The sequence below is a fragment of the Aotus nancymaae genome, unplaced genomic scaffold (assembly GCF_030222135.1).
Source record: "Aotus nancymaae isolate 86718 unplaced genomic scaffold, 86718_ANA_hifiasm-v0.15.2.pri h1tg000006l, whole genome shotgun sequence".
Classification (NCBI taxonomy): domain Eukaryota; kingdom Metazoa; phylum Chordata; class Mammalia; order Primates; family Aotidae; genus Aotus; species Aotus nancymaae.
The window spans coordinates 91,116,306-91,141,231 of NW_026988417.1; the positions used below are offsets into that span (position 1 = coordinate 91,116,306).

At 35.8% G+C, this 24,926-nt stretch overlaps 1 protein-coding gene across 6 annotated transcripts in view; it reads left to right on the forward strand.

Annotated features, from left to right (window-relative positions):
- The window catches only part of RAP1GDS1 (Rap1 GTPase-GDP dissociation stimulator 1), a 195,143-nt gene that overhangs the window by 163,726 nt on the left and 6,491 nt on the right, over positions 1-24,926 (forward strand). For 5 of the 6 annotated variants that reach the window (XM_021666783.2, XM_021666784.2, XM_021666786.2 and 2 more), the window contains 6 exons: positions 7,482-7,625; positions 8,104-8,235; positions 9,384-9,518; positions 11,004-11,129; positions 12,178-12,317; positions 23,595-23,721. In XM_021666783.2, coding sequence (XP_021522458.1) covers positions 7,482-7,625; positions 8,104-8,235; positions 9,384-9,518; positions 11,004-11,129; positions 12,178-12,317; positions 23,595-23,721 — 804 coding nt within the window. The remainder of the gene's footprint in view (positions 1-7,481; positions 7,626-8,103; positions 8,236-9,383; positions 9,519-11,003; positions 11,130-12,177; positions 12,318-23,594; positions 23,722-24,926) is intronic. The other variant, XM_021666785.2, reaches the window with a different exon arrangement.

Consider the following 24,926-nt stretch of genomic DNA (forward strand, 5'->3'; position numbering starts at 1 on the left):
CTTGGGAGGCTGAGGCAGGAGAATCACTTGAACCTGGGAGGTAGAGGTTGCAGTGAGCCAAGATCACGCCACCGCCCTTCACCCTGGGTGACAGAGTGAGACTCCATCTCAAAAAAAAAGGGGGAGGGGGTGACTTAAGTAATAAAGGGTCCAATTCACCTAGAAAAAAATAACCATTATGCATTATCCAAAAACATACGAAGCAAAAACATTCAGAACTATGAAGAGAAATAGACAAATCCACAAATATCATGAGCAATTTTAATACCTCAATAATAAGCAGATAGAAAAATAGGTTACAGAAAATTTCAACATGATTAAGAAAATTGATTTAATGGACCTATTTTAGGACACTTCAACTGCAGAGCTCTCTCAAGTACATACAAAACATTTAAGAACATGTATGCTTGTTACAAAAGAAAGAAATTTCAAAAGATTGCTATCATACAAAGTATTTCTTTGACCTGAGTTGTCTAGTAACCAGTTATAAAAAGAAAACCAGAAAATCTCTGTATGTTTATATAGTTAAAAAAAAATAAATTTCCAATACCTCAGAGATCAAAAAACAATTTTAATGGAAATTAGAAATTTTTCTAGTAGTGAAAATGAAAACACTATATCTCAAATCTTATGTGATACAAGTAAAGCCATTTTCAGAGGAAAAGTTTTTGCTATAAATGCTTATATTAGAAAAGGAAAACAACTAAAATCAATGAGCTGTCAGTATTCATCTCAGGAATTTAGGGGAAAGAAAATATAAACCCAAAAAACCAAAGGTAATTTTTCAGCTCTCACCTTCTAATTTGTGTGAATATGCTCATAGTAGTCTCTGATAATCTTTTTGTATTTCTGTGGTATCAGGTATAATGTCACCTTTGTTTTTCTGATTGTGCTTATTTGAATCTTCCCTTCCTTTTTTTTTTTTTTTTTTTTGGTTAATCTAGCCAGTGTTCTATTAATTTTGTTAATCTGCACTTGTACTCCCTAAATATACAAAAAAAATTTTTAAGTAGTTAACTGGAATAAAATACAACAATGTTGACAAAATCCACAAGCAATATGTATTCTTTAAAAAGTGGAAGGCAAGATAGGGAATCAACGTAAGTGTCCACCAATTGATGAGTAGACAAAGAAAATGGAGTGCATACACACACATACACACACACTCCATGGAATACTATTCAGCCATAAAAAAGAAGGAAATAATGTGTCTGCAGCAACTTAAATGGAACTGGAGGGCATTAATTCTAAGTGAAGTAACTCGGGAATCAAAACCAAATGTCGCATATTCTCACTTATAAGTGGGAGCTAAGGTATGGGTACACAAAGGCATACAGAGTGGTAGAAAGGACGTTGGAGACAGGAGGGAGGGAATGAGATGAGAGGGTTGAGGGATAAAAATATTACTTATTGGGTACAGTGTACACTATTCAGATGGCGGGTGCACTAAAATCAGACTTTGCCACTATACAATTCATCCATGTAACCAAAAACCACTTGTACCACTAAAGCTGTTGAAATTTTTTTAAAAAATTAAGCATAAGGAATATAAAGAGCTGAAATTAATAAAATGGAAAACATACAATGCAACACAAACATATAATTGCTACAGTTGAGTCTGAAAAGAGAGTGGAATTGGTAAACCCCTAGTAAGATTAATAATGAAAAGAGAGAGAAAGCATAATTAACCAAAATTAGGAATATGAGAGGAGAACTTACCACGTCTCTTACAGCTATTAAGAGGATATTATGAACAATTTGATGCCCATATATGTATGTATGTATGTGTGTGTGTGTGTGTGTGTGTGTATACATATATATATAATTTTTTTTTTTTTTTTTTGAGATGGAGTCTCGCTTTGTTACCCAGGCTGGAGTGCAGTGACGCCATCTCGGCTCACTCCCACCTCCACCTCCCAGGATCAAGCAATTCTCCTGGCTCAGCCTCCCGAGTAGCTGGGATTACAGGTGCCCATCACCAAGCCCAGCTAATTTTTCTTTGTATTTTTAGTAGAGACAGGGTTTCACCATATTACCCAGCTTGATCTTGAACTCCTGACCTCAGGTAATCCACCTCCCTCAGCTCAGAGTGCTGGGATTGCAGGCATGAGCCACCACACCTGGCCTGATGCCAATATATTTTTAAGTATGAATAATTTAAGAATGGAAAAGCTGAGTAATGTTACCTTAAAAATTCTTCCAGAGAATAAGAAAAGCAAATACACTTACCAATTTATTTTACTGAAACCTTTACACCAAATCTCAAAAAAGATACTACGTGAATGAAAATTAAAGGCTGGTCTCACTATTAACATAGATCTAAAATTTCTCCTAAAATTTTAGCAAATGTACTCTAGTAATATGTTTAAAAATTAATCACACCAAATTGCATTCATTCTGAAAGTGTAACATAATATTTGAAATGCAACCAGTATAATTGATCACCTTAAAATATTTAAGGGGAGAACCATGATCTTCTAAGATTCAAAAAACATAAACTTTCATAAGATTAACTGTCCATTCAATATTTTTAAAAACTCTTAGGAAAACAGCACTAGAAAGGTCTTCAGTCTGAAAGGGATATCTGTCAGAAGCCTGCAGAAAACATCATACTCAATGGTGAAATAAAAAAGCATTTGCTCTGAGATTGGGACAAGAGGGATCGTCCCCACTTCCATATATTGTATTGTAAGAAGTATCCAGTGCATTAAGAAAAAAAAAATTAAGATAAAGAAAGCAATAAAACTGTCATTATTCATATATGATGTGATATGCATATTTAATTCAAAAGGATGTGTAGATTCGTTTCACAGATCATTTTTCAAAATCAGAATTTTGTTACATTACTGGCAAAAAACAAGAATTTCTATATACAGAGATAACAAATTAAAATGTGAAAAATATATTGGATAGCCCTTTTGGTTGGAACTACCACCTTCCAGTAATTTACCAAAATGATGAACACAAAGGGAAAGAGGAGAAGCATCTGATATGTACTTTGTAGGCCTTTTAGAAAACAGGCCTTTAGCCACATATATTCACATATACAGGATGTTGTTCCTTTAGCCACATATCACATCTGCAGGAAAGGTGATATTGTAGACATCAGGGGAATGCATCCTGTTCAAAAAAAGAATGCCCCACAAATGTTACCATGGAAAACCAAAATAGTCTACCGTGTTACCCAGCATGGTATTGGCATTGTTGTAAACAAACAAGTTAAGGGCAAGATTGTTGCCAAAAGAATTAATGTGGATAATGAGCATATTAAGCACTCAAGAGCCAAAATACCTCCCTGAAACACGTGACGGAAAGGTAGGAAAAGAAAAAGAAGGAAGGAACAGCCTGCTCAACCTAGAGAAGTTCATTTTGTGAGAAACAACGGAAGGGACCCTGAGCTGTTGGAACCTCTTCCCTATGAATTCATAGCATAATGGGTGTTTTAAAGATAAAAACTGTGGACTATTAAAAAATATAAAAAAATTAGTTCCAGAGAGATTATAAACCTAAATGTGAAAGTTAAAACTTCAGAAACTTTGTCCTAAAATGTAAGCTAGGAGAATATCACTATGGCCTTGAAATACTTTTCTTAGGTCACAAAAAGCTCTAATCACAAAGGAAAAAATTGATACATTGGTTAATTTAAAAGTAAAAACTTCTGACCAGCCTGGTAGCTCATGACTGTAATCCAAATGCTTTAGGAGGGCAAGACAGGAGGATCGCTTGAGGCCAGGAGTTTGAGACCAGCCTGAGCAACATAGTGAGGCCTCATCTCTACCAAAAACAAATAAATAAAAGTTAAAACTCCTTTCTTAAAGACACCATTAAGAGTGAAAAGCAAGACTGGTTGAGAGAATATAATTATAACATATAACTGACAGAGGGCTTGTGTATACAATGTATAAAAACTCCTACAAATCATTAAGAAAAATGTAGAAAACCCAGTGGGAAAATGTGCAAAACATTTGATTAAGCACTTGACAAAAATAGATTCCAACAGACTTAATATAGATATGAAAATGTTCACTCTTAGGTAACACAAAACTACAATAAAATACCACTATACACCCGTTGGAAAGTCTCATAAACCAACCATTGATGAGGGTGTGGAACAGTGGGAGTGTAAATTGGTACAATTTGTGAAGTAGCATCCATTGAAGTTGAAGCAATAGATCCAGCAATTCTGTGCTTAGAAGTATACCCAGAACCTTGTGCACATGTGCACCAGGAGCTGTTAAAGGAATGTTCAAAGGAACATTATTTACAATAATGAAAAATTGGAAACAATCAATATCCTTTAACAGTAGAATAAATCATAGTATATTAATATAATAGAAAAATAGAGAGTTATGAAAAGGAATGAAGACAGCTATAACCATTACTGTGGATGGATCTCATAATGTTGAAAGGAAAAAGCCAACACTGAAAAATACATGTTGTATGATTCCATTTATATAAAGTTTAAAAAAAAAAAAAGGTAAAACTAAACTGTAGTTTTTAAGAATTATTATTTACTTGGTAAAACAATGCAAATATGGAAGTGATTACCAAAATAATCCGGATGATTTGAGAGAAATGAAGGAAGGGGTTTGTGATCAGAAACAAATGCAGAGATAGGCTTCCTGGGTTGTTTGCAATGAATTTCTTGATCTAGGTGATAGATACATGGTTATTTGCTTTCTAATAATAAATTTAACTTGCATATATTACCCACTTTTCTGCATTTGTATTTTTCTTTCACCCTTTAAAAAAGCTTTTAAAATACCCATATATAATTCATACGTGATACATATATGTGTACATTCATAAATATATGTGTAAATAGTTATGATAGATACATGTCCTTGGACAGAATGGTGTTGATAAATGTGCTATGCTGTCTGCTTTGGCAGAATATCTTACTAATCCTAATTAAGGTAGTTTAAGCCACATATATTTGTTTTCAAATATTTGATTTCAATCAAATTGTGAGAAGAGATTATCTATAAACTTTAATATTGACACATTAAGACTGGGCATGGTGGCTCACACAAATAATCCCAGCACTTTGAGAGGCCAAGGCAGGAGGATTGCTAGAGCCCAGGTGTTAAAGACCAGCTGGACAACACAGCAAGATCCTGTCTCAAAAAAATACAAATAAAAAATAAATTAGAATTTTAAAACTACAATATTGACACATTTAAAATTTCTTAAATGTCTTAGGTCCTATTTTTTAGGGAGAAATTTGTTATTCATCACATTGGTGATGTGGCAAAGTAAAAACTTTATTGTGACCTTCAGTCAATTTTATGCCATAAAATTACCCCTAACTTTCTTTGCAGTATTTCAAAATAACAATGTGTTTATATTTTATTACTGTTTTCCCTTCTGCCTTCACATCTGTTTTATAATTATGCAATTGATAGAATGATACCTTTGAAGGCTTGTTTTTGGACATATAATTCTTTGCATGTATCATCCTTGATTTTCTCAGTACAGGAAGGAGAGTGATTTCAGCATAAGCTGGGATTTGTATAGTTCAAGGTTTTTAGTAAGGCTTTTTCATCATAGTTTTTAATTCTAGTCGCCACACATTTCTACCCCTAGCATTCTGTAACCAAGGAAACGCCCTACTTTTAGCATGGCACAGTGCAAGTGTACCTTCTAAAGAAATATTCCAGGTTGAATGCTCTGTGTATTCTAAGATAATATTTAAAAGAAGATCAGTGATTCTAGTGATTAAAAAAAGCTAAGTTTTAAGAAATTAAAATTGCCTGAAAGTCTTAAGTATTTATTTTTAAAGTCTTTATTTTTCCTCAATAAGCTGAAGCTGCAGTTGCCATATATGGATGCATATACAGCTTAGGGAAACCAATGACTAAAATAAAATCTAGCTAAAAAATAAAATTTAAATTTAAAAGTGTCTGGCCAGGTACAGTGGCTCATGCCTGTAATCCTAGCACTTTGAGAGGTGAAGGCAGGAAGATTGCTTGAGGCCAGGAGTTCAAGATCAGCCTAGGCAACATAGCAAGACCCTCTCTCTACAAAAAAGTTTAAAAATTAGCCAGGCATGACGGTGTGCACTTTTAGTCCCAGCTACTCAGAAGGCTGAGATAGGATTGCTTGAGCCCAGGAGTTCAAGGCTCCAGTGAGCTATGATCACACCACTGCACTCCAGCCTCGGCAATAGAGAGAGACCCTATCTCTTAAACAAAAAAAATCTGTGTTGCAAATGTATTTTTAAGGTCAGTTGATTAGCATTTATCTTAAGGAGTATCAAGTACATTCAAAGCATTTAGATAGGCCAGTTTAGGTTAAAATACAAAGATGACTATGGTATATCTGCTCAGGAGATATATGGAGACAGATGTGGATGCAAATAAAAGGTCTTCAATGAAATAAGTGTTATAGTGAAAGAATGCTTAAAGATATTAGAAGTAAAAAGTTTTGATCTGGGAGTGGAGTTTCCTATGAAGATCAGTTTTTAAAATATAATTGGGATGTAAATTCTGTCTCTAAAGTACCTTATTTTATGGTTAGCCATCAGAGAGCTTCAGAGTTATTTTTTTTAACTTTTATCATGAACATTTTGAAACATATTCAGAAACAGCATTTAGTAAACCACCGTGCACTCAGCACTCAAGAAAGCTTTAAATTAATGAAAACCTGAGCCCTTTTTAAAACATGACTTTATTGGCCAGGTGTAGTGGCTCACGCCTGTAATTCCAGCACTTTGGGAGGCCGAGGTGGGTGGATCACGAGGTCAGGAGTTCAAGATCAGCCTGGCCAAGCTGGTGAAACCCCATCTCTACTAAAAATACAAAAATTAGCCTGGCATGGTGGCAGACACCTGTAATCCCAGCTAATTGGGAGGCTGAGGCAGAGAATTGCTTGAACCGAGGAGGCAGAGGTCACAGTGAGCTGAGATTGCACCACTGCACTGCAGCCTGAGAGACAGAGCAAGACTCCATCTTAAAAGAAAAACCAAACAAAACAAAAAACATGACTTTATTTTTATAAACAGAGCCACTCTATTGCCCAGGCTGAAGTGCAGTGGTACAGTCGTAGCTTACTGTAACCTTGGAACTCCTGGCCTCAAGCAGTCCTCCTGCTTTGGCCTCCCAAAGCACTGGGATTGCAAGTGTGAGCCATCATGCCCAGCCCTGTTTTATAGTACCTTATAGCTTGCCCTTTAAACACGAGCATAATATGTAGACTAATAGTGGAGTGATATTAGTTGCCTTCAGAGTTGAGTATCAATTTGCTTAGATGCTGCAAGACATTGTGAAAAATGCAACATAATTTCAAATGGAAAAATGAAATAAAGTTTTTTGTATATGTAAACTGAACTATCAAGATAGTTTACTTTGAAGGTTTGAGTATCTAAAATGTATTATCTAAATCATGCATTTTCTTAGTTTCTTATTCTTTGTAATGGATTGCTTATATGAGAGCTCCTATTTATCTCAAAGTTTGGTTATTTTGTTCACATTGTTCTTTAGATGCTATTAAACTACAGCTGGTTGAAGCAGGCCTAGTAGAGTGTCTACTAGAGATTGTTCAGCAAAAAGTGGATAGTGACAAAGAAGATGACATTACTGAGCTCAAAACTGGTTCAGATCTCATGGTTTTATTACTACTTGGAGGTGAGTTGTAATTTATGCCAGCCAGAGAATGTGGTTATCAGAGTTTTTAAAATTTATTATCTCTTCTGTAAATACCACCCTAGGCATTTTCTCATTTTTCTATCTCACATGCTGTTGAGGTGATGATTTTGACATTTTAAACACATCATTGATAGAACCAGATATAATGAATCCGAAAAAGAAGTGTCTTCACTATCTTCCAATATTTGAAGAGCTGTCACACAGAAGAGATAGCTTTGGCACCAAGGGACTGAAGAAAAGCTAGATGGCTCCCTGGGACTTGGACTAGAAAGATGCTAAGCTCTATTGTCTAGTATCTATTAAAAGATTATTATAAAAAGAATCATTACTTTTCCCATTATGAATGTAATACTTTCTGAGGTATATAGTTTCCCCGTTGGATATTCACCCAAGAATATGAATTTGTTACTCCTAGTTATTTTTCTCTTGCCTAACTGTTCGTTTCATTTACCTCCAGATGAATCCATGCAGAAGTTATTTGAAGGAGGAAAAGGCAATGTATTTCAAAGGGTGCTTTCTTGGATTCCATCAAATAACCACCAGCTACAGCTTGCTGGAGCATTGGCAATTGCAAATTTTGCCAGAAATGGTAAGCATATTCGTTCCTCCTTTGTTAGTCAAATATTCCATATTTGTTTATTTTTGCTTTGCCATCACATATACTAAAACTGGAACAATTCAGAAGTTTGTGTAATATGTGTGTATGCTGCTAACTTAATTTTTCAGAACTCTGAAATACTTACAGTGACATTCCTAACAAATTACATATTTCATGCAATTCAACTAAATTCTAAGAGTTTAAAGGTCATGAAGTACTTCTTTTGAATACTTTATACTTCAGAGCTTAGTAAGCTTGAATCCCATTCTAGTATACATCTGCTCTCTTTTGCCTAGTGATTTTATTTTGGATCTAATTATCTGAGTATTCATTCTAGAATTATTGTGCCTCAACTTACACTTTTAAGCTCATAAAATTTAAGTATGAATAATCCTCTGACTTCATGTAGAATATTTAATTTAGTTTAATAATATTTCAGGGGGTACCAGACTTCTATGTTTATGAAATCTGGCACTCCTAAAAAACTCAAATACAGTCTAGAAACTCATTCTCTGTTGCCCAGGAAATCTATGTCTAGGAAATATTGGTTATTTTTCTTTTTAGTTTAATTGTCTTTCAATACACACTGATGGTATATATCATAATGGCTGACTTCATTTTTACTCCTTTTTGAGAGTGACTCCCTAATAATGTAGGTAAGAGGGGCATAATATGGATAATTATTGAAACTAGATACGGGATAAATTTATAATAGTTCATTATAATATATTCATTATAATATTCTTTGTGCTTTGTAAATGTTTGAAAAAGAAATTAGGTATCAGCCATAACAGAAAGTAGAGTACTATCACTGTAACATTGGCAGAACACAAGCATTCATCAAAATAAATGAAAAACATTGGACATTCTAACCATATGTTTCTATTTCTGATATATTATCTCTAAGGATTTTTCTGGTAATTTTTCTAATTTTTAAAATTTTATCTAGTTTAAGAATTTTTATAATACTTGTCACTCAGAAAACAGAAAAACCTATAAATCTGATGGGAGAAAGATTTGGAATTCATTTTATTGTATAGCTCCATTTTCCCTGATGTAGATAATAGGCAGATATCAGTAGTGTAAAATATTTATAGAAATTTTAAAGAAGAAGAAAAAATGTTTTTTTTCTTTTTCAGATGGAAATTGTATTCATATGGTAGACAATGGGATTGTAGAAAAACTTATGGATTTACTGGACAGACATGTAGAAGATGGAAATGTAACAGTACAGCATGCAGCACTAAGTGCCCTCAGAAACCTGGCCATTCCAGGTAAGTCTTAAGAATAGAAGACAGCTGTGTAAAAAGTAAAATCCATCATTTGGGGAAGCCATTTATTGTATGTGATTTGTGAACCTGCTCTGATGAAGAAAATTTAAATAGTCTTGACTTTGTTCACATTTTTTCATACTAGTAAGTGGAGATCATATGTTAAATAAGTTTTGTGAGACGGTACAAGAATAATCATTGCCTTCATTCAGACATCCTATTACCTATTGCAGACTCTTAGATTTTCATCATGTTGTATAGTTAAGCTTTCTTAAGTTTGGTTTTTTTTGTTGTTATTTTGAGATGGGATCTAACTCTGTCACCCACACTAGAATGCAGTGATGCAATCTTTGCTCACCGCAGCCTCTACCTTCTAGGCTCAAGTTGTCCTCCCACCTCAGCCTCCTGAGTAGCAGGGACTACAGGAATGTGCTACCATGTCCACCTAACTTTTTTTTTTTTTGGGACAGAGTCTTGCTCTGTTGCCAGGCTGGAGTGCAGTGGTGTGATCTCAGCTCACTGCAACCTCTCCCTCCTGGGTTCAAGTGATTCTCCTGCCTCAGCCTCCCGAGTAGCTGGGACTACAGGCACATGCCACCAGGCCCAGCTAATTTTTGTATTTTTAGTAGAGACGGAGTTTCACTGTTTTAGCCAGGCTGGTCTCAATCTCCTGACCTCGTGATCCACCCACCTCGGCCTCCCAAAGTGCTAGGATTGCAGGCATGAGCCACCACGCCCAGCCTGATTTTTTATTTTTTGTAGAAACCTGATCTCACTATGTTGCCCTGGCTAGTCTTGAACTCCTGGGCTCAAGCAGTCTGCTCACCTTGGCCTCCCAAAGTGCTGGGATTACAGGTGAGAGCCACTGCACCAGGCCATACGCATCTTTAGTGAAGAATGACTTTCAGTTGTTGTTGTTATTTTCCTGTAAGCAGACAGTTTTTAAAAAATAGCCTTAATGTGTCTTTGGAAGTTACGAAATCACATTATTATGGAAAATAATACAAAAGATAGTTAAAACTATTCTTTTATTCTACTTTCTAAAAGTAAATTTCTGGTTAGATGAAATAGTATAATTATATGATGATCCAATCCAGTTGAATTCAACTTGGTTTGTATAGGATAGTAACGTTTATTAATGTCTGTAACATTTATATTAATACAGTTGGATCAAAAACAGAATTATGTTTTTTGTTGTAAGAGGGTAACATTTTCAGATTTTCTTTACAAACTATGTAAGTAAATGTTTCGAATTGGGTTTAAAAAGCCAGAAAGTATATTTTCTGTTATGCGCTTATACACAAATAGGATAGGCACACACAAACACTAGATTCCATTCTTAAAATTGACAGAAAAGTAACAGGATTGTTTCTAAATGGAAAAATATAACACGGATCTTAAAGACACACAATAAATGTGTATTGAATTGAATGTTTATCAACAGGAATGCTAATACCATTTTTAACCATGGTCTTTCTTTTTCTCCAGTTATAAATAAAGCAAAGATGTTATCAGCTGGGGTCACAGAGACAGTTTTGAAATTTCTTAAATCTGAAATGCCCCCTGTTCAGTTCAAACTTCTGGGAACATTAAGAATGTTAATAGATGCTCAAGGTAAAAGAAATGTTTTCCCTAACTTGTATTTTTGATATAATAGTCTTAATGTGCCTCTAGTTGAAAAAGGACTCATTTTTAGCTTTCAGGATTATATAATCATAAAAATAAACAGCAAATAAAAGATTATAAAATTGGTTTTGGAACTCCATTTATTAATTTGTGTGCTTGTTATAACTGACTATTTATTTATTTTTGAGACAGAGTCTTGCTTTGTCGCCTAGACTGGTGTGCAGTGGCACAATGTCATCTCACTGCAACTTCTACCTCAGTAGCCAGGATTACAGGCATGCTCCACAACTCCTGGCTAATTTTTTTTTGGAATTTCAATAGAGATGGGGTTTCACCATGTTACCCAGGCTGGTCTTGAACTCTTGGCCTCAAGTGATCCACCCACTTCAGCCTCCCAAAGTGCTGGGATTACAGGCATGAGCCACCACGCCCAGCCTATAATTGACTTTAAATAGAAATTATACCATATTTCTACTTGTTAGTACTTATAATCCTGGTTTTAGGTTGCTTTATTATCAGTTTCTGGTGGGGTGGGGAGGTTGTGTGCTTTGGCATACTATATCCATTTTTACCTTGGCTTCTAAATCAAATTTCATTATTGTGACAGTCAAAAATTTTTTAAATCTGTCTTGCAGACAGGGAGAACATTTTTCTATTTGCAGAAACAGCAGTCAAAACCACTCCTAGGAATGAATTATGTTTATTTACTTATTTCTAAGTTCTAAACCTCTTTCTATATTGATTGCATAGACTCCTTCTAAGAACTCCGCACTGTAGTCTGCCAGAGCACTGACAGATTAGCAGACTTAACCAAAAGAGTATGAAGTCATTTGTTTTTGCATTTTGTATCTAATTTCACAGTGTTAGAGAAAAAGCCAAATAGCCCATCACATAAGGAGTATTTGCAGTTCTAGCTTTAATGAAGTTACTGTGCTGTGTTTTTTTAGACATATTTCTCCTTCACACTCTTAAATCTTTATGAATTATTTCAGCTGATTGTTAGTGATTCATTCCTTGGTTTGCCTTCTTCCTATAGCAGAAGCTGCTGAACAACTGGGAAAGAATGTTAAGTTAGTGGAGCGTTTGGTGGAATGGTGTGAAGCCAAAGATCATGCTGGTGTGATGGGGGAGTCAAACAGACTGCTGTCTGCCCTTATACGACACAGTAAATCAAAAGTAAGTTCCAGAGGAAACTCTGCACTAGAAAACTTTAGAGTGTCTTTTTTTAAGAAACCCAGCATTGTAGGTCCTAACAACTGGGATAATATTTACCTGAAAGTTTGTGAAAATTCAGTGAGATCATGTATGTAATGTGCTCAGCTGGTACATGGGACATAGGAAACACTAAATGGAGGTTGCTGTCACTGCTGCTATTGTTACCACCACCATTACCAGCATCAGCGTCAAACATTTCTTTGTGCCAGGCATTGACCATGCAGGCTACTGATTTTTAGAAATTAAATGATATCTAGATAGTATATGATGCCCAGAACTCAGAAAGTTAGAAAAAAATACATTCTTATGGCTGTGCAGCTGTCTGGCACATGGTAGGTAACCAATGAATGAACAAATGAACTATTTTAAAGATCACAATAGTGAGTACCCAGCAGTTCAGCAGTTGATTTGGTATCTAGATTATATGCTTTAAAAATTTTTTTAATACTGATTTGTTTTTTTTTTTTGAGACAGAGTCTTGCTCTGTCATCCAGGCTGGAGTGCAATAATGCAATCTCAGGTCACTGCAACCTCCACCTTCCGGGTTCAAGCAATTCTCTTGCCTCAGCCTCCCGAGTAGCTGGTATTATAGGCACGTGCCACCCACACTTGGCTAATTTTTGTATTTTTAGTAGTGACGGGGTTTCACGATGTTGGCCAGACTGGCCACAAACTCCTGACCTCATGATCTGCCCACCTCGGGATTACATGCGTGAGCCACCACACCCAGCCTTTAATACTGTTTTCTAAGGTGACCCTTTCGATCATTTCTCTTTTACACTTCAGTAGTGATTATATATGAAGAGAAAGTTTAGAACTTAAATCCACCAGCTGTTTTCATTTATTTTTAGAACAGATAAGAAGATGCCAAGAGAAAAAGCGTAAAAGTAAAGCTGTTCTTGACTTGCATAAATCTCTTTCATATAAATAATTGGCTTCGCCATAATAGCTATCTCAGCTGGTTAGCCTCAGGAGTGTTCTTCCCCATCAGATACTAAATCTTGAGAACTTTCCCTGGGGAAAAGCAGCTGTTAACTAGGACCTTCCTATTACCTGTCTCACCCAGACCACCCTAAAAGCTCATACATTTTCATTGATACAGGACCAAGTAGTATGTTGGCAAGATGGATGTTGTCAAAAGAGAATAACAAAATGGCCTCTTTGGTACCCCTTTTACCCCTTCTCCATCATGTTATTATTTGAGTTATTGCAGTATAAATACTACAAGATAGTGTTTCTGTAAAGGAATTAACTGTCTATTGAGGGGACTGACAAAAACAGCTAAAGTACAGCATTAAAGCTACATATGCTATTCTGTTGTAGCAGAGGAAAGAAAGGCGAACACACTGTCTGGGTGGTCTGGGATGGTGTCATAGAAGGAGTGCTATTTTAGAGGTTAACTAGAAATCTCTCAGGAGGAGAAGGGAAAGAGAATGGAGGAAAGGGCCTTTTCAGGCAAAGACAACAGGATGTACAAAAGCACAGAGATGTAAAACAGCATAATTTTAGAAGGAAACTGCAAATAAAGCAGTATTGCTGGAACATAGAGTGTGGAGAGAGACAGTGGCCAGAGAGGTTGAAAACTGAATTGAGTGAATTGTATGCCAAGTTAAGATATATGAATTTGATTTTTTACAGAATTTGGGAGCACTTAAAGTGTTTTAAGCAGCAAGGTGCTATTATTTGGTTTTCATTTAGAAAGATGTATCTAGGGTTTAATAGGGGTAGAAAGAACAGTTATTGCAAAAATAGACATGAGAGATGATAAAGGACTGAATTAAGGTTTTGAGTTGAGCAATTTGAAATTGCTGATATTCAGCCATTTTTGATACAAATTTCATATGGTTTATTCAACTAGTAGCATGAGGATGGAAGAGACAGACTTGAGAAAGATATAGGTGGTAGAATTGATAGATTCAACAGTAGAATTAAAGGAGGAGGTGGTTTTAGAGATAATTCCAAGTTTGGGGCTTACCACCAGATTGAGTTATGCCATTCATCAAAATAAAACATGATAGGAAGAGGTGCAGCTAACACTCCCTAAACTTGCCCACTGTCCCATGCTTTTTGGAGTCATTATCTTTAATCTTTTTGCTCTACTCCAAGAAAATCTCCACCAGTGGTTGTCAGGGATATACAATCATTTGGATTTTCCTGGGCCACACTGGAAAAAGAATTGTCTTGGGCCACACATAAAATACACTAACACTATCAATAGCCGATGGGCTTAAAAAAAAAAAAATCTCAAACACCTGAGGCATTTGAAGAACAGAAATCTAAAAGTTTAGAAAACAGTCTGGGTACAGTAGCTCTTGCCTGTAATCCCAGCACTTTGGTAGGCGAAGGCAGGTGGATCACTTGTAATCAGGAGTTCCAGACCAGCCTGGCCAACATGGTGAAACCCCATCTCTACTAAAAATACAAAAATTAGTCAGCCATGGTAGCATGTGCTTATAACCCCAGCTACTAGGGAGGCTGAGGCAGGAGACTCACTTGAACCCAGGAGGTAAATGTTGCAGTAAGCCGAGATCGCACCCCTGCACTCCAGCCTGGGTGACAGAGCAAGACTCCATCTCCAACAACAACAACAACAACAACAACAACAAAATTTTGGAAAACGTATTTGGGGGAGTAATCAAGGAAAACTTCCCTAGCCTTGCTAGAGACCTAGACATCCAAATACAAGAAGCTCAAAGAACACCTGGGAAATGCATTGCAAAAAAAATCATTGCCGAGGCATATTGTCATCAGGTTATCTAAAATTAAGACTAAGGAAAGAATCTTAAGAGCTGTGAGGCAAAAGCACAACGTAAACCATAAAGGAAAACCTATCAACTTAACAGCAGATTTCTCAGCAGAACCCCTACAACCTAGAAAGGACTGGGGCCTTATCTTCAATCTTCTTAAAGAAAACAAGTTATCAGCCAAGAAATTTGTATCCAGTGAAACTAACCTTCATAATTGAAGGAAAGATACAGTCTTTTCAGAGAAATGCTGAGAGAATTCGCCACTACCAAGCCAGCATTACAAGAACTGCTAAAAGGAGCCCTAAATCTTGAAACAAATCCCAGAAACACATCAAAACAGAACGTCTTTAAAACATAAATCTCTCAGGACCTACAAAACAAAAATATAATTTAAAAAAAACAAGATATACAGGCAACAGATACCATGATGAATGGAATGGTACCTCACATCTCAATACTAATGTTGAATGTAAATGGCCTAAATGCTCCACTGAAAGAAACAGAATTGCAGGATAGATAAGAATTCACCAACCATCTGCTGCCTTTAAGAGACTCACCCAACACATAAGGGCTCACATAAATTTAAGGTAGAGGGGTGGAAAAAGACATTCCATGCAAATGGACACCAAAAGTGAGCAGGAGTACTATTCTTGTATCAGACAAAACAAAATTTAAAGCAGCAGCAGTTCAAAAAGACAAAGAAGGACATTATATAATGATAAAAGGCCTCATTCAATAAGAAAATATCACAATCCTAAATATACATGCACCAGACACTGGCGCTCCCAAATTAGACCTAAGAAATGAGATAGACAGTAACACAATAATAGTGGGGGACTTCACCACTCCACTGATAGCATTAAACAGGTTATCAAGACAGAAAGTCAACAAAGAAACAATGGATTTAAACTATACCCTGGAACAAACGGACTTAACAGATATTTACAGAACATTCTACCCAACCACCACAGAATATACATTCTATTCATTAGCAAATGGAACTTCCTCCAAGATAGACCATATAATAGGCCACAAAACAAGCCTTGATACATTTATGAAAATTGAAATTTTATCAAAATACTCAGACCACAGTGGAATAGAACTGGAAGTCAACTCCAAAAGGAACCTTAAAAACCATGCAAATACATGGACATTAAATAACCTGGTCAACAATGAAGATGGAAATTTAAAAATTCTTCAAACTGAACAGTAAATGATACAACCTATCAAAACCTCTGGGATACACCAAAGGCATTGCTAAGAGGAAAGTTTATAGCCTGAAATGCCTACATCAAAAAGTCAGAAAGCTCACAAATAGACAATCTAAGGTCACACCTCAAGGAACCAGAGAAACAAGAACAAATCAAACCCATACCCAGCAGAAGAAAGGAAATAACCAAGATCAGAGCAAAACTAAATAAAATTGAAACAAAAAAGACAATAAAAAGATAAATGAAACAAAAAGCTGATTCTTTGAAAAGATAAATAAGATTGATAGACCATAACGAAGAAAAGAAGAGAGAAAATTCAAATAAGCTCACTTAGAAAAGAAATGGGGGATATAGCAACTGACACCACAGAAATACAAAAGATCGTTCAAGTCTACTATGAACACCTTTACACGCAAAAACTAGAAAACCTAGAGGAGATGAATAAATTCCTGGAGAGATACAACCTTGCTAGCTTAAATCAGGAAGAATTAGATACCCTGAACAGACCAGTAACAAGCAGCAAGATTGAAATAGTAATTTTAAAATTACCAAGAAGAAAAAAATAGTCCAGGACCAGACCATTCACAGCTGAATTCTACCAGACATTCAAAGAATTGGTACCAATCCTATTGACACTATTGCAAAAGATAAAGAGGGAATTATCCCCAAATCATTCTATGAGGCCAGTAGCACCCTAATACCAAAACCAGGAAAGGACATAACAAAAAAAGAAAACAATATCCTTGATGAACATAAATGCAAAACTCCCTAAGAAAATACTAGCTAACCAAATCCAACAATGTATCAAAAAGATAACTCACCATGATCAAGTGGATTTCATACCAGGGATGCAGGGATGGTTTAACATATGCAAGTCAATAAATGTAATACACCACATAAACAGAATTAAAAACAAAAATCACACAATCACCTCAATAGACAAAGAAAAAGCATTCCACAAAGTCCAGCATCTCTTTATAATTAAAACAGCAAAATCAGCATACAAGGGACATACCTCAATGTAATAAAAGCCATCTATTACAGACTCACAGCCAACATAATACTGAATGGGAAAAAGTTGAAAGCATTCCCTCTGAGAACTAGAACAGGATAAGAATGCCCACTCTCACCACTTCTATTCGACATAGTACTGGAAGTGCTAACCAGAGAAATCAGACAAGAGAAAGAAATGAAGGTCATGCAAATCAGTAAAGAGGAAGTCAAACTGTTGCTATTTGCTGATGATATGATTCTATACCTAGAAAACCCTAAAGACTCTTCCAAAAAGCTCCCAGAACTGATAAAATTCAGCAAAGTTTCCAGATACAAAATTAATGTATACAAATCAGTAGCTCTTCTATACACCTAGAACAACAAAGCTGAGAATCAAATCAAGAACTCACCCCATTTACAATAGATGCAAATAAATAAATAAATAAATAAATAAAATACTTAGGAATATTCCTAACCATGGAGATGTAGTTTTACAAGGAAAACTGCAAAACACTGCTGAAAGAAATCATAGATGACACAAATGAAAACACATCCCATGCTCATGGATGGGTAGAATGAATATTGCGAAAATGACCATACTGCCAAAAGCAATCTACAAATTCAATGCAATTCCCATTAAAATAATACTATCATTCTTCATATAACTAGAAACAACAGTTCTAAAATTGATATGGAACCAAAAAAGAGCTCACATAGCCAAGGCAAGACTAAACAAAAAGAACAAATCTGAAGGCATCACATTAACTGATTGCAAACTATACTATAAGGTCATAGTCACCAAAAGAGCATGGTAGTGGTATAAAAATAGGCACATAGACCAGTCAAACCGAGTAAAGAACTGAGTAGTAAACCCAAATACTTAACAGCCAATTGATCTTTGACAAAGCAAACAAAAACATAAAGTGAGGAAAGGACACCCTGTTCAACAAACGATGCTATGATAATTGGCATTGAAGAATAAAACTCTAGCCTCATTTCTCTACAAAAAAAAAAAAAAAATCAACTCAAGATGGATCAAGAACCTAAATCTACAACCTGAAACTAAAAATTCTAGAAGATAACATCGGGGGAAAAAAAAACCCTTCTGGACATTTGCTTAGGCAAGGATTTCATGACCAAGAACCCAAAGCAAATGCAATAAAAACAAAGATAAATATCTGAGACTTAATTAAACTAAAGAGCTTTTCATGGCAAAAGGAACAGTCAGCAGAGTAAACAGAAAACCAACAGAGTTTAGAAAATCTTCACAATCTATACATCTGACATAGGACTAATATCCAGAATCCACAATAAACTCAAACAAATTAGCAAGATAAAAACTAACAATCCCATCAAGAAGCGGGCTAAGGACTTGAATAGACAATTCTCAAATGAAGATATACCAGTGGCCAACATATGAAAAAATGCTCAGTATTACCAACAATCAGGGAAATGCAAATCAAAACCATAATGCCATACCACCTTACTCCTGAAAGAATGGCCATAATCAAAAAATCAAAAAATAATAGATGTTGGCATGGATATAGTGAATAGGGAACAGTTCTACACTGCTGATGGGAATGTGAACCAATACAATCACTATGGAAAACAGTGTGGAGAGTCCTTGAAGAACTAAAAGTAGATTACCATTTGATCCAGCAATCCCACTACTGGGTATCTACCCAGAGGAAAAGAAGTCATTATACAAAAAAAGATACTTGCGCACGTGTTTATAGCAGCACAGTTCACAATTACAAAAATGTGGAACCAACCCAATGCCCATCAATCAACAAGTGGAGAAAGAAACTGTTATATATATAAAGGAATGCTACTGAGCCATGAAAAGGAATGAATTAATGGCATTCACAGCAACCTGGATGAGATTGGAGACTATTATTCTAAGTGAAGTAACTCAGGAATAGAAAACCAAACATCATATGTTCTCACTTGTAAGTGGGAGCTAAGCTATGAGGATGCAAAGACATAAAAGAATGACACAACAGACTTTGGGAACTCAGGGGTAAAGGGTGAGAAGGGGGTGAGGGATAAAAGACTACAAATAGGGTGCAGTGTATACTGCTTGGGTGATGGGTCCACCAAAATCTCACAGATCACCGCTTAAAGAACTTACTCATGTAACCCAACACCACCTGTTCCCCAATAACCTATGCAAAAATTTTTTTTAATGACAAAAAAAATGTCATAATCTTGTAAGAAACTTACGAATTTGTGTTGGGCCACATTCAAAACCATCCTGGGCCACAGGTTGGACACGCTTGGTTTAGAGTTTTGGCAGACCATAATTGTATTAACTAATTTACAAACATGATCCTGGCATCTGAATTTGGAACTCTCAGATAAATTCCTGTTACATGTGGTAGTAAGGCTAGTGGAAACCTTGATTAATCTAGTATCCTCAGTATCAACTAACAGAATTATATAACCAAACCATTCGTGGACACAAAAATATGTCCATAGAAAGATGCATCCCAGCTTCTTAGAAACATCTGAATTTAGGAGCCAGAACTATTTAAATGCTATAATATTAAACAAACTTGAAGATTTTGAGGCTCTTCTGTGAATTTTATTATAGATTCCTCTTTCCCTCATGTAACCTCCCACTTCTACCCCATACCCCAAAAGAAGAATTCAAATGCCCATCACCGTGCAGGTTCTTTGAAAGATGAAAACTACAGCATAGTACCTTTTTAGGAAAAGGTGGGTGGGGGTATGTGTAGCAGAAAACAACTTGAAATTATATAGGATTGCAACTTTATAGTTATATTACAACTTTAGGATTGTAATTCAATACCTTGACATATCTTTCCTACAATTGAGAGCATACTGCTGCTAAGCAGCAAAGAAGCCTTGATTCTTGCACTTTAATGATCAGAATTATAAAGTGTGTTAATTGCATGAGTTCCAGGTCAGAGCTGTTAATTTATTTTCAAACTTAACCAACATTAAAGTAGATATCATTACTTTTGAGCAGCAGCTCTTCAAGTTTGTTTCATCAAATTATAATTCCAAGAAATCTTCCACAAAGAAAGACTTTCATAGGTAGATGAGTTATGGAAATAATAAATCCTTTTTTCTTTGCCTTTGAGATTCACAGCACACATTAATACATTCTAAAGAAACCTCTTTAACTTTATTCAAATCCACTGAGTCCAAAACTGTTTGACCGTGGATCCTTTTTGGAGGTGGCATCTGTTATTATATTGGACATACTTTGGAAAATGCTGTTCTAGAATAAGTTTTTAAAATAGTTAAACACCAGTTTCAAATTTATTACATTCCTATGGATCCTTTGCCAGCTGTGTGAATCACAGCTCTCTCCTTGTGTTGTTCTTAAACTTTGAAGATCATACCCCTCCCTGAATTCTGTCTTAGAGTTCAACCCTCCAAAAGTTTGCACTGACTCACAAGGTTTCATGCTGCTTAGTCATCTCAGCCCTTTGCAGTGTATTCCTGTGCTGATGCTATTAGGTCAAGTCACACCTTTCTTTGAAAGGGTGCCCTAGTCTAGGACTGCTGACCAACTAGCTGGATCTTCCAATTATAGACATCAAAAACGTAAAGAGAAATATAGGTTGCCTTTATACTAGGAATATAAAAACTCCCTATCAAAGCCAGCACTTTTCTTTACCCTTTAAGAGTAGCGCATTCTTTATCAGTTACCAGGCTAAAAACTTGTTTAAACAAATGTATTTAGTCATTTGCTCACTTACCCAACAAATATTTATTTAAATCTCATACTGAAAAGGCTTTGATGATACAATTTGAAAAAGAAAATTTTTTTTAAGTGGCTCACCACCTCAATGGCTATACCAACCTGCAATCTTATAAATTATCTCAAATCCAAGCCTATCTGAAAATATTCTGTTGTGATCAACATGATAGTTTTCAACAGTCTTAAGCTGGGTTGATTACACTAATCAAGGGCAAATACTAAATGCTAAATAGGTGAAATTGTTAGCATGGATAATTTGCCTTGGTTTTATATAAACCAAAATTTAGCTTTCTATATATAACTATAAAATAAAACATTGTTTCAAACTTTATAAAGCATCTCCAGAATTTTTAAGAACAAAGACCCCAGTTATCAGCCAAACTGCCTGGGTTTGAGCCATGGCTTTACCACTTACTTATTATTTGAACTTGGGCAACTTTAATGACTTAATCTGAGCTTCAGTTCCTTCATCTATATAAACTGGAGATGATATCTAGCTAATGGGATTTTCTGCAGGATAAAAATTTGCTAATATCTATAAACTACTCAGTACAATGTCCAGCATATAGTTATTGCTCCATAAAGGGTTGCCATCAATTTTATTCTGTCACATGTGACAAATACAATGTTTTATCTATTTTTTATCCCGTATTCTATAAGGCAAAGTGATTCCATAGAATAGCTATTCAATAAACATTTGCTGAAGTAGTTGGCGAGAGGGCAGGAATTTTAAAAAGGAAATACTCAGGTGTCTGTTCTGGAAAAGTGAGATGAAAAGAAGCTATGCCTGGGCTAAGGAGAGGACACTATTCATTTCCGATGTACACATTTCCTTAGTTCATTCCCTACTCTTCCTTCTGCTTCACTTATCTTTTAAGGGTGATTAGAAACAGAGGACAAAATGACAGTTTAAGGCTCTTCCCTAAATGATTGCATATGTATCTGTTCATCTCTTGTGGTCTTCTTTACTCAAGCTCTTTTGTGATTTTTATGCAATTTTTTACTAAGAATTCTGTATCTGTTTCAAGTAAACTTTTGCTGAGTAAACAGTAAATTAGGGAAGTTAGAAAAAGCTTTCTAAAACAGATTGATAGGAAAAGATGTATTAGATGCCAGAACACAGTTACCATAAAAACTCAGTTCTTGGACTCTATTGATTTAGCATGTTTGATCACTAAACAAGTTTGGGCTCAAAGCAAAGATATTGTTGAAAAATAGTTTCCTCAAAAAATTGTTATGAAATGGAAACATAAAGGATACCCTTTAAAAATATTTCTAACTACAACATGTATCATTGAAGCTGACTCAGAGGCTGCTTTTTAAAATATCCAGACCTTAATTCAAGTTATTAAAAATAGTGAAAATAGCAGACAAAATTACTTTCAAAATATTCTATAATTGAGACCTCCCACTAAGTCAGATTTAGTGCAAGAGTTCTAAGACAACAGAACCCTCAGTGGAATGAGGACCAAAATAAATACTAGAAATAAAGGTGAACACTGTTTTTTTTTTTTCATCTTACTGTTGCCAGATAGTATGTGTTTTTTGTGTAATAACTTTGTAATTATTACAAAAACCTATGAGATATATACTTACATCATTTCAATGACATTGATGATATTACTGAGATAAGAGAGCAAATTATTATTTGCTCAGTCAGTAGGATTTATTGAAGCCAGAGCTTGCTGCCTCCTCTGCCATGGAGAGAAGACAGAGCTCTAAGCACCATGAGAAATGAAGGCAGATGGAGAATTTTAAGTTCTGCTCAGTCCTTTTGCATGTAATTCAGTTTTTAAATTTGTAAGATCAAATCAAGGGGTAAGAAGTACTTAAAAAAATTTTTTTTATAAAAGCTTTACCTGGAACATCTCCAGAACTACCACCTGGCACTATCATGAAAATTTTAAAATAACTTTTTTTTTTTTTAACAGGCAGGGTCTCACTCTGTTGCCACCCAGGTTGGAGTGCAGTGGCATGATTATAGTTCACTGCAGCCTTGAGCTCCCTGGCTCAAGCAGTCTCCCACCTCAGCACCCTGAGTAGCTGGGACTGTAGATGTGTTGCCACCATGCTTGGCTAATTTTTTTTTATTTTTGTAGAGGTGGGATCTTGCTATGTTGCCAGGCTGGTCTCAAGCGATCCTCCTTTAACCTTCCAAAGCACTGGGAGTAAGTCTTGAGTCACCGTGCCCAGCCGAGAACTTTTTTAAATTCCAAGTTTTATTATTGTTTGTCAGTCCTAAGGTAGGTCAACATTTGAGGCAATGGTACTTTTACTTATTTGGCTTTGGTAGCTTCTAAGCCTCCTGTTTTTTTAATGTGAACTACAGTGGTCTTTTCTACTTAGGCAATTTAAGTTGTCATCTTTTGATGATTTATTTAAAGCTGAAAGCTTTTTCCTTTTCTTCTGTGGAGAAAAAAAAACTGTGATTAAATCAAATGATTCATACAGGACACTGTCGCAAAACCACTCAACAATGAGTTGACTGATTTTAATGCATGTTCTTTATGTTTAAAATTAAAGTTTATAATTCCGTGATATTTATTTATTGTAGGATGTAATTAAAACCATTGTGCAGAGTGGTGGCATCAAGCATCTAGTTACCATGGCGACTAGTGAACATGTAATAATGCAGAATGAAGCCCTTGTTGCTTTGGCATTAATAGCAGCTTTAGAATTGGGTAAGTACCCCAGTGACAAACTTATTTTCTTCTATTTTTATCTTGGATGAAAGGAAGCATAGAAATGGAGTTGAAGTCAAACATAACTTGACTGAAAGCGTTTTGCTAGTGTGTCTGTACCGTTCTCTGAATCTATAGAAAATCATTCTATATAGGTTGTTACAGCTGTCCCCTTTGGTTGTGTTTTTGGTAACGTTTTTAGGGCAATGCATTAAGGTAAGTTTAACTTTTAAATAGTGTCTCAAGTTACAGCCACTTAGAGAATAGAGAAAACATTTTCAGCAGGCTTCACAGAGAAACCAAACAATATTTAGAATTCGACAGCACATGAAGAGTCTGCTACTCTCCCAGTGACCCGGACTTTCTCTTCCATCTCTGCTGGTTCTATCTACTACTAATTCTTGCTGTTCTCCTTCTGCATCTCGATCACTGTGATTTCTGTTGCTTGGTAGCATTGCCTTACTCCTGTGTGTTTTACATTCAGAACTCCCCCAAAGCAGAAGCTAAATTATTCAATTAGTTTCGGTCTAACATAGCATTTCTTTCTTTGTTTTTTTGAGAAGGAATCTTGCTCTGTTGCCCAGGCTGGAGTGCAATGGCGCAATCTCAGCTCACTGCATCCTCTGCCTCCTGGGTTCAAACAATTCTTGTGCCTCAGCCTTCCGAGTAGCTGGGATTACAGGCGCGCACCACCACACTCCTGGCTAATTTTTGTATTTTTAGTGGAGACAGGGTTTTACCATGTTGTCCAGGCTGGTCTTGAACTCCTGACCTCAAGTGATCCATCCAAATTGCTGGGGTTACAGATGTGATCCACCATGCCCAACTCTAACATTGCATTTCTAGTGACCAGAATTCTTCGTCAGAAGCTAATTCATAGGCATCTAGTTTATGAATAGCACAAACTAGATGGCTTAGGAGCCAACCCAAGACAGTCAGGGATAGTGTAACAGGGTCACATGTCCTGTGGTTAAGGCCTAAGGCTGCTTTATACAAAGGAGGACTTTACACTTAGTAGGGATGTCCTATCCAATTCAAAGCCATTTGGGTAAATACTGTTAACTGATAGCCTCTTAATTCCCACTGATGACTTATATCCATAATTCTCACACTGGGACAAATAGATCCTCCAATTTGATTCCAGAAAGAGGAAACACTAATGTGAGTATTTTTTTATGTTCATAGAGTGTGTAATGATCAAGTCA